Source organism: Carassius gibelio, chromosome B6 (assembly GCF_023724105.1).
Source record: "Carassius gibelio isolate Cgi1373 ecotype wild population from Czech Republic chromosome B6, carGib1.2-hapl.c, whole genome shotgun sequence".
Lineage (NCBI taxonomy): Eukaryota > Metazoa > Chordata > Actinopteri > Cypriniformes > Cyprinidae > Carassius > Carassius gibelio.
Window position 1 is genome coordinate 15,147,425 of NC_068401.1, and position 13,209 is coordinate 15,160,633.

The following is a 13,209-nucleotide window of genomic DNA, read 5'->3' on the forward strand; positions in this document are numbered from 1 at the left end:
GGCTACTTAACTGAAGAGGAGGAGGAAGAGAAGTGCAAATAGGATAGAGAGAGAAAGAGATAAAGAGAAAAATCCCTCAAGGTTGAAGATTCCCTTTCTATAGTTGCGCAAACGTGAAGTGTTGAAGTGCTGAGGATGAGCTTTAGCAGATGTGCTCTCAGTGTGCCGTGAAACCTCAAATCTATCTGTCCCCATCATTTTCCCTCTTCTGCTTTAACTCAACTATTGGATGAACAATTCTATGCCTAAAACAATTATAAACATTATTTTTATAGCTTCCCATACAAACAACTTGTTGGGTGGTTTCTTAACTTGAGGTCCCAGAAAATTAGTTATGGTGTTCTGTTCCCCATCAAAACTTACACAAGTTTCATTCAAAATAATATCAAACTTTTTTTTCTTTTTTTATTTGCTTTGGAAGTCCATGTCATGCTAGCCTTGGATCTCATCCTTCCCGCTCTTCATCCCAGTCATTCATAAGGTTAGTTAATTGAAGGCCTGCGTTGTTTGGCATCCCTAAGACACTTTACAGATGCATCTGGGTTCTGTTAAAGGGATCTTGCCTTTCTTCAATAGAGCAGCTGGATAGGTCCATTGGGAAGACCCTTGAACTTGTTATCTAAGGCTGAAGAAGAGGAGGAAGAGGGAATGGTGAGGGTAACTGAGGGGAGCAAGGAAAGGTCGCAGCTACATGTAAAATCTCTTAGACCCAAACAAAAGGACAGAAAAGCAAATTTTTGACTATTCTGGGCTGAAATAAAAGTCAAGCAGAGAAGGCATACCACTGTGGGACTATGCATATCCCTGGAAGTCCTGGATGGCAAAGAACATCAAGGCCTGAAGGCTTGGGATGCCCTCCCGGAATAAATTATACTTGAGGATCTCTCCTTGTGTACTCTCCAAAATTTCACCTGTTCAAAAGCAGCTCCCTTGCAGAAGAGATCAACAAGTGTGCAATAAAGATAAAATGTAATTGATTTTGGTTCAAGTAGCTTGAGTGCAATACAAAAGTTATGACCACAGTTTTTATGCTGTCGCATGACTCAATGCACCAGTTTCTTGCAAAATATGAGATACCACTCAGGTTGATGGGCAGATGCATCACAAATTAAACTAGGTTCTGTAGACAACCGTGTACTATTTCAGCAAGCTGCACTGACCAGAACATCTAAGTGATTTCATGACTTTAAAATAGGAACCACGATAATGCACTTCAAATTTGTGAGGACACAGTTGTTTGAATGTCATGTAGTGGCTGGGAGAGAGACTGGTTGTGTGGCATGTCTGCTCTTTCAGTCGTCCGCTGCATTGGGATTGTGATCTCATTCATCCATTCGCTTGTAGCCCAGTCTGGAAACCTAGCCTCTGTCACCATGGTACCTCGGCCAGGCTAGGCAGGGTGTTGGGTATGGAAAGTTTGTAGTAAATATGGGCCCTTGGTGGAGCAGGATATTTTGCATCCCAGTATGACTGGGATGCTGCATCAAAACAGATGGTGTCAACTTACAAGGATGGAGCTTCCTCTGCGCCGAGTTTGAAAAGTGTACATGACACAGATCAAAGCCATGCTCACCCAACCAAAAGCAGGACAAAACTATGTTTAAAGAACCGAGACCTGTCAGAACACTCGCCACACTTGTTTTCTATCACTGGTTCTCCTCATGACAGTCATTCCTCTTGTTTCTTTTCTCACTCTCTCAAACCACAGTTAAAGCAGATGTGTTTCAGCAGCAATAGATACTCTCTTCACTAAAAAACATCCAGTAGTTTAGTCACTGTGTGTAGCCATGTGTGACATGTTAAAACTTTGTGGTGCAGAGAATCTTACAAGCTCAAGCTGTAAGACCTGCCTCTGATTCCCTAAAAGCTACTGAATGAAATTCTGTAGAAAACTGATTCCACTGCACAAGACTCACACATTTTTAAACATACAATCTATACTCACATAGAGTCCATTGTGCTGTTCTCCGAAGAAAGGGAAAGCCACAGAGATTGCTACCAGTCCTGATCCTCCATCGTCTTGCTCAATGGTCTGGGAGTCACCCTCATCCAGGCCAAATGGGTAGAACTCCTCCAGGGGTACAGCCAGCTCCACGCCATGAAGCAAATTGAGAAACATGCACATGGAGAGCACCAGTCTCCTCAGCCACCGCATGACCTTGTCTGCACAGGGATGGAGAGGAGAGGACTAAGATCCAGGACACTCAGAGAGGGCAACAAGACAACTCTAAACCCCAGTGTCAAATGCTCAACCAGTGATCCTCCTCGTCTTTCTTCTCCCTGTTTCTGTAATTTTCCTCTTTTGGGTTCTAATTCCACCCTTTGTTTTCTCTCAAATCTTCTCTCAACCCTGGTACTTGGGCTGTTGGTCTATAACAAGGGGGTAGATTCCTTGCATTCTGTGTGCTGCTGGGTGCTCAAGAGCTGCTGTGCTCCGTGCCGCTCACTGAAATGAACAGAGTGAGAGAGAGAAAAAAGGAGAGGGAGCAGAGTGATTCGGCTCTATTTTTTTTTTTTTTTTTTTTTTTTTTTACAATCCAGTGACTTAGTCCCTGATGGTTAGTTTAGAAATATCCTCAATAAAACCTCTATTCTGCCTGCCAAAGGAGTTCTTTCAGACCCAGTCCCACCCCCCCAGGGATTCACTACCTTGCATGATTAGGAACACTCATCCAATAGCTGAGGAGAGACTGGTAACTGGATAAGCACTGGGTGGAGCTATGGTAATCAAAGGGCTGCTTTAAAGAGACTCTGACAGGGCACTCTCCTCTGCTCTTAACTTTTGCTGAGAAATACCCTTCCCTAAAAGAACATGTCTCAGTGTGGTGCACACTACCACATGGTAGTGTAAGAGCTCCAGAAGTTGGGATGTCATAGTGCATTCCTTGTATATTGTACACAAGATGTCTGTTCAAAAGGAGGAAATATACAAAAGCCCTTTCATTCAGAGTAGAGATTCACTGAAATATTTCTTACTCCATGAAAATCAATTTTCCTCCAAATGAATCATACAAGGCAAGATTTCAAATATTTTTTGAAATGTGCCTGAAACAAAATAAAATGAGATTCTTTTAACCCAGGGGGTCATTAGTGGCGGGAATCAAATCTTGGAGGCAGAACATCACAAAGATTCTTTTATAGGTAGTTATAGCTTGTTTGCACACATCATAAACTATAGCAATTTTCCAAAATACGCCACAGCCAACTGACAGCCATTCTTTAGACCACAAAAAACAATCTCATTTTTATTTTTCTTGTTTGTATGGTTTTATTGACTTGAAAAATTACTTTGTGATGAAACAAATCAGTTTTTTATTAGTTACAACACAGTAGTGATTATGAAATAGCAATTGTTTTAACACCCATAATGAGAGAAACACCATATGGAAACAATAATATGAAAACAGCATTTGTAGGTAAGGTATATGACACACTTTCCTGATTCACTGATTTACTAAATTCACTGTAATTTAGCTGATTGGTACTAAATAAAACAAGATGATCTTTTTCTCTAAATGGTAGTATGTTTATATAATGATCACAGCAATCATGTAAGCTACAAGGTAAATTGAAAAGAGCATCATTTTGTGGTTTGTAAAACAGTTTAGGGGAACTAGGGTGTAATATTTAAGGTAGGTACGTTTAAAAGTGTGTAGTGGTGTAGAGTTGAGACTATGCTTAATGCTCTAAGATGAACAGGGGTAGATTTAAGGCAGATTTATGGTCTGTTTCAACAGTTTGCTGCACAAATCCTTAAAACAATTTGGCAATTGAGAAGCATTTGGTGAAACAGTGATCTCTTTGTGTGTTGTTATTGGGTTCTTATGGCGTGGATCAGGATTACTTAAAGTATTTGTTCAAATGTAGTCCAACAATTCTCCCTGAGACCAGTGATTTTATGTGTTTTTAAATCTGAAGTATGTGTGTGTGTGTGTGTGTGTGTGTGTGCGTGTGTGTGTGTGTGTGTGTGTGTAACATTTCATTATGCATAAGACCATTCATGTTAGCACAGGCCCAGTTTCATGGGTTATAGGCCTTTGAGAGACTACAAATATGTTTGGTGACAAAAAGCTGTCAGTTGGTCACCAAGGGCTGAATTCCCGAACCACTACAGTTTTTAGAGCCCCAATCTCAGCATCTGCTTCATATACGCTTGCCTTCTCTTCATCTCCTGCTCCAACTGTTCTTTCAGTGTGCAAACCTGAGAAACACAGAACTGTCAAGTTTTCATTAAACGCTCCTTACTATTGAAAGTGATATAAATGTCACTATTACAATACATCAAATTTTTATAGCTTGCTCAAACCTGTTCCTCCAAGCAGTGGACCCTCTGGCGATGAGCTTTCTCTCGAGCCTCCAGTGCTCTCTCTGCCTGCTGCTGGGAGTCCCTCATCCGCTCGGTCTCCAGGTCCAGCTCTTGCCTGTGGCGAGCTGTCACTTCCAGGAGCCTCTGGGAGTTAGTCTGCTCCAAGATAGAGATCTGCGACTGCAGAGACAACACATAACATCCGGTCACACACGAATCCAATACAAAAACAATAAGAGCTGGAAAAACGAACATGATGTGACCAATTCACTTTATTATAATCAGAAAGGTAAGAGGCACTAGATGCTGATCCATGTTTTATTAACTTCTTAATATTCGTAAGTTTGTCTATCACCTGTAGCGTGTGAATCTCTGCCTGTGTCTCACTTAAATCTTGCTCTAGATTTTGGAGCTTTTGTTCTTGCTGTTCTCGCTCACGCTCAGCATGCAGTATCTCTGCCTCCTTCTTTTGGCGATTCTTTTCTACCTGCACACAACACATGCATGCATACAAAATATTTTAAGGATAGAAATCTGGGGTGAGATACTGTCACATGCTGTATATTTATTTAGGAGGATCATTTAAAGTTTTACAGGATTGGCAAGTTATTAGCAAACACACACAAACACTCCAAAACAAACCCTCATGCGAACTTACCGCAACCAATAATACTAAGAATAGTTTAGGGTACAGACAAGGCACTCTGATTAGTTTGCACAAATTAAACATCACAGTCAATGAAATAAACAATAAAATATTATAAAATATATAAGTCATTATGTTTGGCTGTGCATGCTATTTATAGCAGCATGATGTACCTTCTCCAGGGTACGCTTTAGAGAGGACCTGTCTTTTTCCAGACGGAGCAGTGTCCTCTCCAGCTCAGCTTTCTCTCCCTGCAGTCGATGTGCAGTGGTCTGCAGGGTAGCCACCTGCTCCTGAAGCTGATCCTTTTCTCCCTGCAAGAGTGCACAGCTCTCTTGCACCTCCTGCTTAGCCTGTTGCCTCTGTCTTACAGCCTAGTGAATTAGAAGAGATGTAGAATAGACACCATCTATGTGACTGTCCAGACCAGGACTGGTGTAAATAAACATGGTTTTCTGGACTAGAATGTTTCATGTCTGGGGCAGAAACTCGGATCAACAGAAAAGAGAGACAGCTTTGACTGTATTTGTGTCTGGTTAAGATATGGTGTCATATGCAAGAGTTCAAGAACCTCGAATTTCGCTCAACTGTCAATCACAAAAATCTCTTTGTCAGTTCAACATGGTGATGATGGTGTAGTTGGTTATATTTATATAAGAATTTAGTTTGTTTGCATTTTATTATTAATTTTTTATTTTTACAGACACCGAGAGACAGGAAAAGGGTGCATATTACTGACAGCAATATGCGAGACAGCACCCCTTGCCAACATTTCCACCATCGCTTGACATGCAAAACATGTTTCAGGATTTGTTTGATGTATGTATGTATATTTGAAAAAAAAAAGCATAAATAAAATCTATTCATATAAAGCAATTATGTTTCTTCAGAATACACACATTAAACCACTTGATTCATGTGGATTTTATTTCTTATCTCTTTTTAAACGTTTCTAAGCACCAAATTTTAGAATGGAATAGAATAGAAAAGCATAGAGCAGGGGTCGACAACCTTTACAGCATGATGTGCCATTTTTAATTTTTCTGATTAACCGCTGTAATGTATTCTGTCTTTAAATGGTACTAAATTTTAATTGACTACTATTAGATGATTTGCAGCTTCATCTTACCTCGCTCTCTTTAACATTAAACTGACACTTTGCGGTCTGCTTCTGTGAACAGTAAATCCCGCCTACTTTGATTTGATTGGCCATATCAGTCATTTTGACATTGACGAGCGCTGTTAGACCGCTGAGGCTTTGATCTGAAGCGACCCAGTATGTGCAGCGTTTGCGCGTGCATCCGTAGACTAGCAGTTAATTCTAAAACTTTAATAGTATTTATAGCTCCTAACAGGCTGTGTCTCTATGAGAAGTTATTACCTCAAAATGTACGTCAGTATGCAGTTTTCCCTATTGCTCACGTGCCAGCAATTATCCATCTAGCCATAGATTGCTGACCCCTGGCATAGAGTATAATAGGCAAGTGCTAGTATTAACTCATCAGGTGCTGGCGAAAAAAAGATGTGTCTTTAGATGTTTTTTGAAAATAGCCAAAGACTCAACTGTTCAAATTGAGATAAGGAGGTTATTCCACTAGCTGGGCACAGTCCAGGAAAAGGTCCATTATAGTATTTTATTTCCTCTTTGGGATGGCACCACAAGGCATCGTTTACTTGCAGAACATAAGCTTCTGGAGGTGGTGATGGACCATCATCACCATAATGAACTTTCGATGGAAGGACAGAAATCTCTTCGAAGTTGAACAAAAGTCTTAGGGATTTGGAATGACGTGAGGGTGAGTAAATTATCCCCAATTTTTTTGGGGGGGATGAACTAACCCTTTAAAAAAACACTGCGTAAACTGTAAGAGTACGTGTGTGTGCATTACCTCCTGCAGGCTTCGTGTCTGTTTGTCCAGTTCAGAGACCCTGAGTTCAGACTCTTCCTGGCTTCTCTGCAGGATCTGTACTCTCTCACTCAGGCCATGATTTTGCTTCCTACTGTTTGTCAGAGCCTCCCGTGTTTTATCCAACCTTTCCTGTGCACATAACACACACAGACAAGTATGAACAGGCATCAATCCACACATGCATAATCACACACCCACATCCAGTTTTAATGAGGAGGCTGTTCTTCTCCTCACTACTACCAGTGTCTTTTTTACCCTTTTTTCCCCACTCTTTCCCAACTCTCGGATCACTTTTTATTGGCATGAGCTGGCAGGTCTCAAGCAAACTGAATAAGATTAACACTGAGGCCGCAGTGTTTTTGTTTGTACAGCATCTTTAAAACAGACTTATACTAAGCATTAAAAGCCCTCCAGAGGAGCTGGAGAAAAGTTCAGTCCAGCATTTTAATGCACCGTCATAGCACCATCAGGGAACAGGCGGCAGCAAAGGTAAATAAAATAAATAAATAAATCCAAACCTGGAAACATTAATGGAATCACAGAATAAATCACTTCACATTATGGCAATGCTAGTAATATGATCTGTTAGGTTTCAATTAAATCTGTACATGAACTTGAGGTGAACTGAGATCAAAACAGATTGTGGCTGAACCACAATGAACTTAATGATGTTGTTTGTGAGTTAATGATGAAGAAAAATGATTGACAGTGTTTTAATAAAGCCTTAATAGAGAATTTGCTTAAACATGTTCGAAGTTCCATCTAGTTGAGATGTTTAAGCTTGTTTTCTGTCTGGCACGGTTCACGGGTCTTTGTGTTCATTCTTGTTTGTTTTGTCTATCTCCTTGTCACGTGTTGGCGGCACTCGTTGCTGGGGCAACTCCACTCAGCTGACGAGCTAATCAATATATACTGCAATATATATGGAGTGTTTGCTCGTCTTTTGTCAGATCGTTGGTGTGCTTATGTGCTGTCGTGTTGTTCTGTTCTGTTCAGTTTACTCTCTGGTTCCCTGTTTCATTGTTTTGTTCCTATTCATATCTCTGCCTCTCTCTGGTTTCTCCTGGACGTTTCTATCAGCAGTCCTCGATGCCAAGGCCTGCTCTACCATCAGTGAACCATGATTCTGACTATCCTCTCTTATTGTTCTCTGCATTTTGGAACAAACTATTTTACTGCATTTGTTACGCAATTCAGTATTTATTCCCTGACATAACTATCTGACCCAATATATCCATTGAATATTTCAGACTTGAGAGACATTCTGTCTAGCAACAGGTCTGGAATGGAAAGACAAGAGGAGCAGATCTTTGCCACCGGCCGTGCATTCTAGACCTTGGTAGCACAGATGTCCGAGTTAAATGCCCACCTGCAGCAGATAAAGACTCAGGATGCGGCATCTCCCACTGTGCCAGACCCACTACCTGTTCCATCCATTAGAGAACATGCCAATCAAATAGAGCCATGTCTACCGCCACCAGCCACATTTTTGTTCATCATTTTTGGCTAAGTGATTATGATCATGTCTGGTCGAACCGGACTTTGGGGAATGGCGGTGAGGGAAAATAAGCATCCCTGTTGCTCATCTTTTCAAGCGTTTTCTGACAAACTCAAGAAAGTATTTGACTGTGCCTTTGTGCTGGCTGATTTGAATGAAGGAAACCGATCTCTCATGGATTATTCCACAGAGTTTTGCATGCGAGCTGCCGAATGCAAATAGAACGAAGAGGCACAGTAGTTTGTATGGGTTGGCCAACCGTATTCAAAAAGAAAATTTTGCACTGGATTTACCCACTGAATTGGATGGCTTAATTGAACTGGCTATAAGAATGGATGCTCCTTTGCAATGCCGTAATCAACGTGTTCAGCAGAGTTAGGATCCTGAGAGCAGTGCTTGTTTTTTCAGTACCCTCCAATAATACGGTCGCCCCTGCTTTTGATCCAGAGCCCATGCAGGTGTGCAGAACTCTGCTTTCCCGGGAGGAGAAATAAAGACAAAGCACTGGGATTGCGTTTAAACTGTGGAGTAAAAAGACAGAGCCCACCAGTAGTTTTGAGGTTACTGATGGGTGGTGTTGCCTTTGAGAAATGCTCCTTATTCGCCACTTTCCTCCCGGTAAGACTGCAGTGGGCTAATCCCCATCACAGCTGCCTTACTCTGCTGGACTCTGGAGCTGAAGAGAATTTTCTGGACATTACTTCTGCTCACCAACTCAAGGTTCCTGTTATTCCACTCATTCTGCCCCTCTCTGTCAATGCACTCGGCGACAAACTCTACCATCTGTCACTCATTCTAATTGACTCTCCCCTTGCTCGAGTAGTTCTTGGACATCCTTCGCTTATTCTTCAAAACCCTAATATTAACTGGCAACAGAGCAGTCTTGGAGTGAACACAGTCATGGTACTTGTTTGGTCTCTGCTTGTTCTATCTTACAGGATGAACCCATGGACCTCTCTTACATGCCCAATGAGTACCTTGACCTGAATGGAGTATTCAAATTAACTTTCTGCTCCAGAAAGGGAGGACCATGGAGAAATATATTTATTAATCTATAGTGGTAAAACTCATCCGCTCTTCCTTTTCTCAGGCAGGTACGGGGTTCTTCATGGAAAAGAAAGTATCGACTATCGGGGTCTGAACAACATCACGGTTACTAATACTTATACTTTGACCTTCATGTCTTCGACCTTCGCGCGGTTGCAGGGGGCTACCTTTTCACAAAGTTGGACCATCGCAACGCCTATAATTTGGACTGCATCAGGGAGGGGGATGAGTGGAAAACTTCTTTTAACACCCCAGGGGGCAATTTAAATATCAGGTTATGCTGTTTGGGCTATCCAACACCCCGGAGTCTTTCAGGCACTCATCAATGATGTGCTGAGAGATATGGTTGATTAGTTCATTTATGTCTACCTGGAAGACATATTGATATTTTCTTCTTACTTCAAGGAGCATGTTCAGCACATCAGATGAGTACTTCAGAGGCTGCTAGAGAATGGGCTTTTTGTCAAGGTGTAATTTCATGGAGTGTGCATGGATCCCGAAAAGTTTCAGGCTGTGGTAGATTGGCTTACCCCAGATTTTACCACCATTTTATTCACAATTACAGCCAGCTATCTGCTCCTCTGACTGCCTTGACCTCCACCAAGATCACGTTCAGGTGGTCTGAAGCAGCCAGTACTACTTTTTCCAACCTCAATAGCTGATTTGTTTCAGCTCCCATACTTGTTGCCCCGATCCCTCCCGTCAGTTTGTGGTGGAGGTCAATGCATCAGAGATGGGGGTGTGTGTGCGGTTCTTTCCCGGCTTTCTACTTCAGATGATAATATCATCCGTGCTCTTTTTTTTTCATAGTTTATCCCCAGCTGAGTGAAATTATGACATTGGTAATAGGTAATAGATTTGTCTGTCAAGCTTGCGTTGGAGGAATGGCACCACTGGTAGGAATGCCCGGGGTGCCTTTCATCGTCTGGACCAATCACAAGAACCTTGAGTACATCAGGTCCGCAAAATGTTTAACTCCAGACAGGCTCCGTGGGCTCTTTTTTTTTTTGCCATTTTGATTTTAGCATCTCTTACTGTACAGGTTCCAAAAAACATCAAACTCAATGCCTTGTCTGGTGTTTTGGATCATTCCTTCTGTCTTCCTTCTGTTCTGTCCTTCTGTCTTCTCCCTAGTCCATTTTACCTGATAAACTTGTTGTTTTTATGGTAACTTGGGAGATTAAGTCAAAGGTCCACTCTGCCTTACAAGGTGTAATACCCACATCCGAATTCACCTCAAACTTCCTCCTGCGTACAGGAGAATCCATTCCGTTTTTCATGTTTCCAAATTAAAACCCGATTTTCATTCCCCTCTTAATCTCCCTGCTCTGGTTCCCCCACTGCCGTGTCTCATAGGTGTGGAACCTGCTTATTCGGTCAAAGCTATTCTGGACTCGAGTCGGAGGGGACGCGGATTCCAGTACTTGGTGGACTGGGAAGGTAATGGTCCGGGGGAATTTGGTTCCCACGAGGGACATACTGGATCATTACATTATCGATGATTACAATCAACATTTAGGCATAGCAGTCTCCTCGTTGCCAAGGCATGCTCTACCATCAGTGATCCACGATTCTGACCATCCTGTCTTATTGTTCTCTGCTAAGAAACTGTTTGGTTGCATTTGCTACTGGATTCAGTATTTATTCCCTGAAATTACTGTTGTAGGACTTGTGTACTTTAAGTAATATGGTTAGTTAACGGCTAGTAACGCAAACTGCAAACTTATGCATGTGGTAAAACTCATGCTAACCTGCAGCATCTTCCGGTCATGTTCACTGGCTGTGAGAGCTCGCTGCAGCTGCGCAGCCTGTTCCTGTGCTACTCCTGAAGCAGCATTGCTCTCAGTCAAGGATGCAGCCATAGACTGCAGTTGCTCCCTTAACTTGCACTCCTGTAGTTCTGTGTGTGCCAAGGTGGTTGCCAACCTCTCACCCTCAACCTACAATGGAACAACAGTGCTGCATTATATTACTCAAACATAAACGGTGTCCTTTTAGATCCAGCACAAAACTACACACACCTTAAGGAGGGCAGCACGCTCTTCACTGTCTCCCAGTTCTCTGCGGAGGTTGTTGAGGCGTCCCTGTAGTGAGCTGACCTCAGACTCAGTCTCTGTGGCTCGAAGCTGGGCACGTTGCAGCTCTCCCTCCAATCCCCGGCGTGTGAGTTCCAGCCTGGCAGCTCTAGCTTCCGCTGCCTCACAAGTCTCCTTCATACGGCGGCGTTCAGTCTCCAAATTTTCCTCAGAGGCCTGGGAGCGCTCCAGCTTCTCCTGAATACAACAGTATATCTATACTGGTAATCTGACTACTGGAAGTGCAATTCATCAAAGCTTTTTATTGTGGACACTTGATTATTCCTGTTTATTATATATGACTATGGTGCTGGGAGAGAAAGTTGGTACAAATCCCATTGTCATAGTTTTACAAGTAATGCAAGTTGCTCAATCAAATTACTTTAAGTAACTAGTAAAGTAACATTACTTTTTTTAATTTAGAAGGAAGTATCTAAGTTACTTTTTGAAATAAGTAATACCAGTTACTTTGTTTCCCATGTCTTGACTGACAGTTCTCATTTTGCCATGTTGAGAGAAATCGGAAGTAAGTGCAGAGGCATCATGCGGACTGTGAACATGATGCTTACTGTAGGTCTAGACTAAATAAGAACATGTATTTTCTATTTTACCTGCACAAACACAGATTCAGTATTCCTCAAAATGAAGAAAAAGTCAAATCCAAACTCAGATTATTGTAAAAGTCTCTGGTGTCCCCAGAATGTATCTGTAAAGTTTCAGCTCAAAATACCCAACAGATAATGTATTACAGTATATCATTTTGAAAATGCGTATTTTGAGTGGAAGCAGAAACATGCTGTTTTTTGTGCCTGTCTCTTTTAATGCAAATGAGCTGCTACTCCTCGCCCCCTTTTCCAGAATAAAGCTGCCATTACAGCTTATACCTGCTAAAAAAACATCTGTTTTGGTTTCTGATTATCATTTTTATCGTGCTGGGATCATGCGTTTTAAACCATATTAATTTAAACATCTGATACATGGTTTTCTGAGTGCACACATCCGAAGCACATGACAGAAAGTGGCTGTTACAGCATGTGAGTACTAAACTAAGTTCTAATTCCCCCACAAGTTTATGTGAAAAAAAAACACAAGTTACAAAACAGTCGGTTATTTCTGTGAAGGTAAACAGCTGGGAAATAAATGTAATGTATATTTTAGAAATGTGTGGCAGCAGCAATAATATATCAGAAAATATATCATCTTGCGTTACATTCTTAATTCAATTTGTTTGAGCTGTGCCCTCTACTATATGGACATGAATTTACATTTAACTTTTATGCGACTATTTATATTAAAAACAAACAAGCAAGCCCTGCCTAGATTTAAAAAGTAACTCAAAAGTAACAGTACATTACTTTCCATAAAATGTAATTAGTAATGTTTTTAGGGAATAACGCAATATTGTAATGCATAACTTTTTAAAGTAATTTTCCCCAACACTCATGATAGTGGAGTAAAAAAAAAATTCCCATAGATTTTTAGTGACACCACTAAAATTTTTCAAGAAAGATCTACAGCACCATGAGTTTAGTGTGTTCTTCTTTTAAAAATGCTGATAAACTGTCATTGCATAGATGTATGTCAGCTGTATTAATGCCATGGTGTTGATTAACTTGAGTTCGCTCCACCTGTGTTAATTAGGCTAAGTATCTGACTCGCTCCTCCTGAACCTTGTTAGTAAAACATTTTTTTAGTTTAAAGAGATAGTTTAACCAAACATTTTTATT

The 13,209-nt window shown here is 41.2% G+C and overlaps 2 protein-coding genes across 2 annotated transcripts in view; both read right to left on the bottom strand.

The window, feature by feature from the left end:
• sned1 (sushi, nidogen and EGF-like domains 1) overlaps nucleotides 1-2,548 on the bottom strand; it is a 30,603-nt gene extending 28,055 nt beyond the window's left edge. Inside the window, exon 1 of the mRNA XM_052558088.1 lies at nucleotides 1,946-2,548. Within this exon, the coding sequence (XP_052414048.1) occupies nucleotides 1,946-2,155 (210 nt within the window). The 5' untranslated portion in view covers nucleotides 2,156-2,548. The remainder of the gene's footprint in view (nucleotides 1-1,945) is intronic.
• A 694-nt stretch (nucleotides 2,549-3,242) lies between these two features.
• The window catches only part of crocc2 (ciliary rootlet coiled-coil, rootletin family member 2), a 52,026-nt gene continuing 42,059 nt past the window's right edge, over nucleotides 3,243-13,209 (bottom strand). The window contains exons 31-37 of the mRNA XM_052558137.1: nucleotides 11,429-11,680; nucleotides 11,159-11,347; nucleotides 6,842-6,991; nucleotides 5,126-5,326; nucleotides 4,662-4,793; nucleotides 4,307-4,486; nucleotides 3,243-4,201 (exon numbers count right to left, since the gene is read on the bottom strand). Coding sequence (XP_052414097.1) covers nucleotides 4,118-4,201; nucleotides 4,307-4,486; nucleotides 4,662-4,793; nucleotides 5,126-5,326; nucleotides 6,842-6,991; nucleotides 11,159-11,347; nucleotides 11,429-11,680 — 1,188 coding nt within the window. The 3' untranslated portion in view covers nucleotides 3,243-4,117. The remainder of the gene's footprint in view (nucleotides 4,202-4,306; nucleotides 4,487-4,661; nucleotides 4,794-5,125; nucleotides 5,327-6,841; nucleotides 6,992-11,158; nucleotides 11,348-11,428; nucleotides 11,681-13,209) is intronic.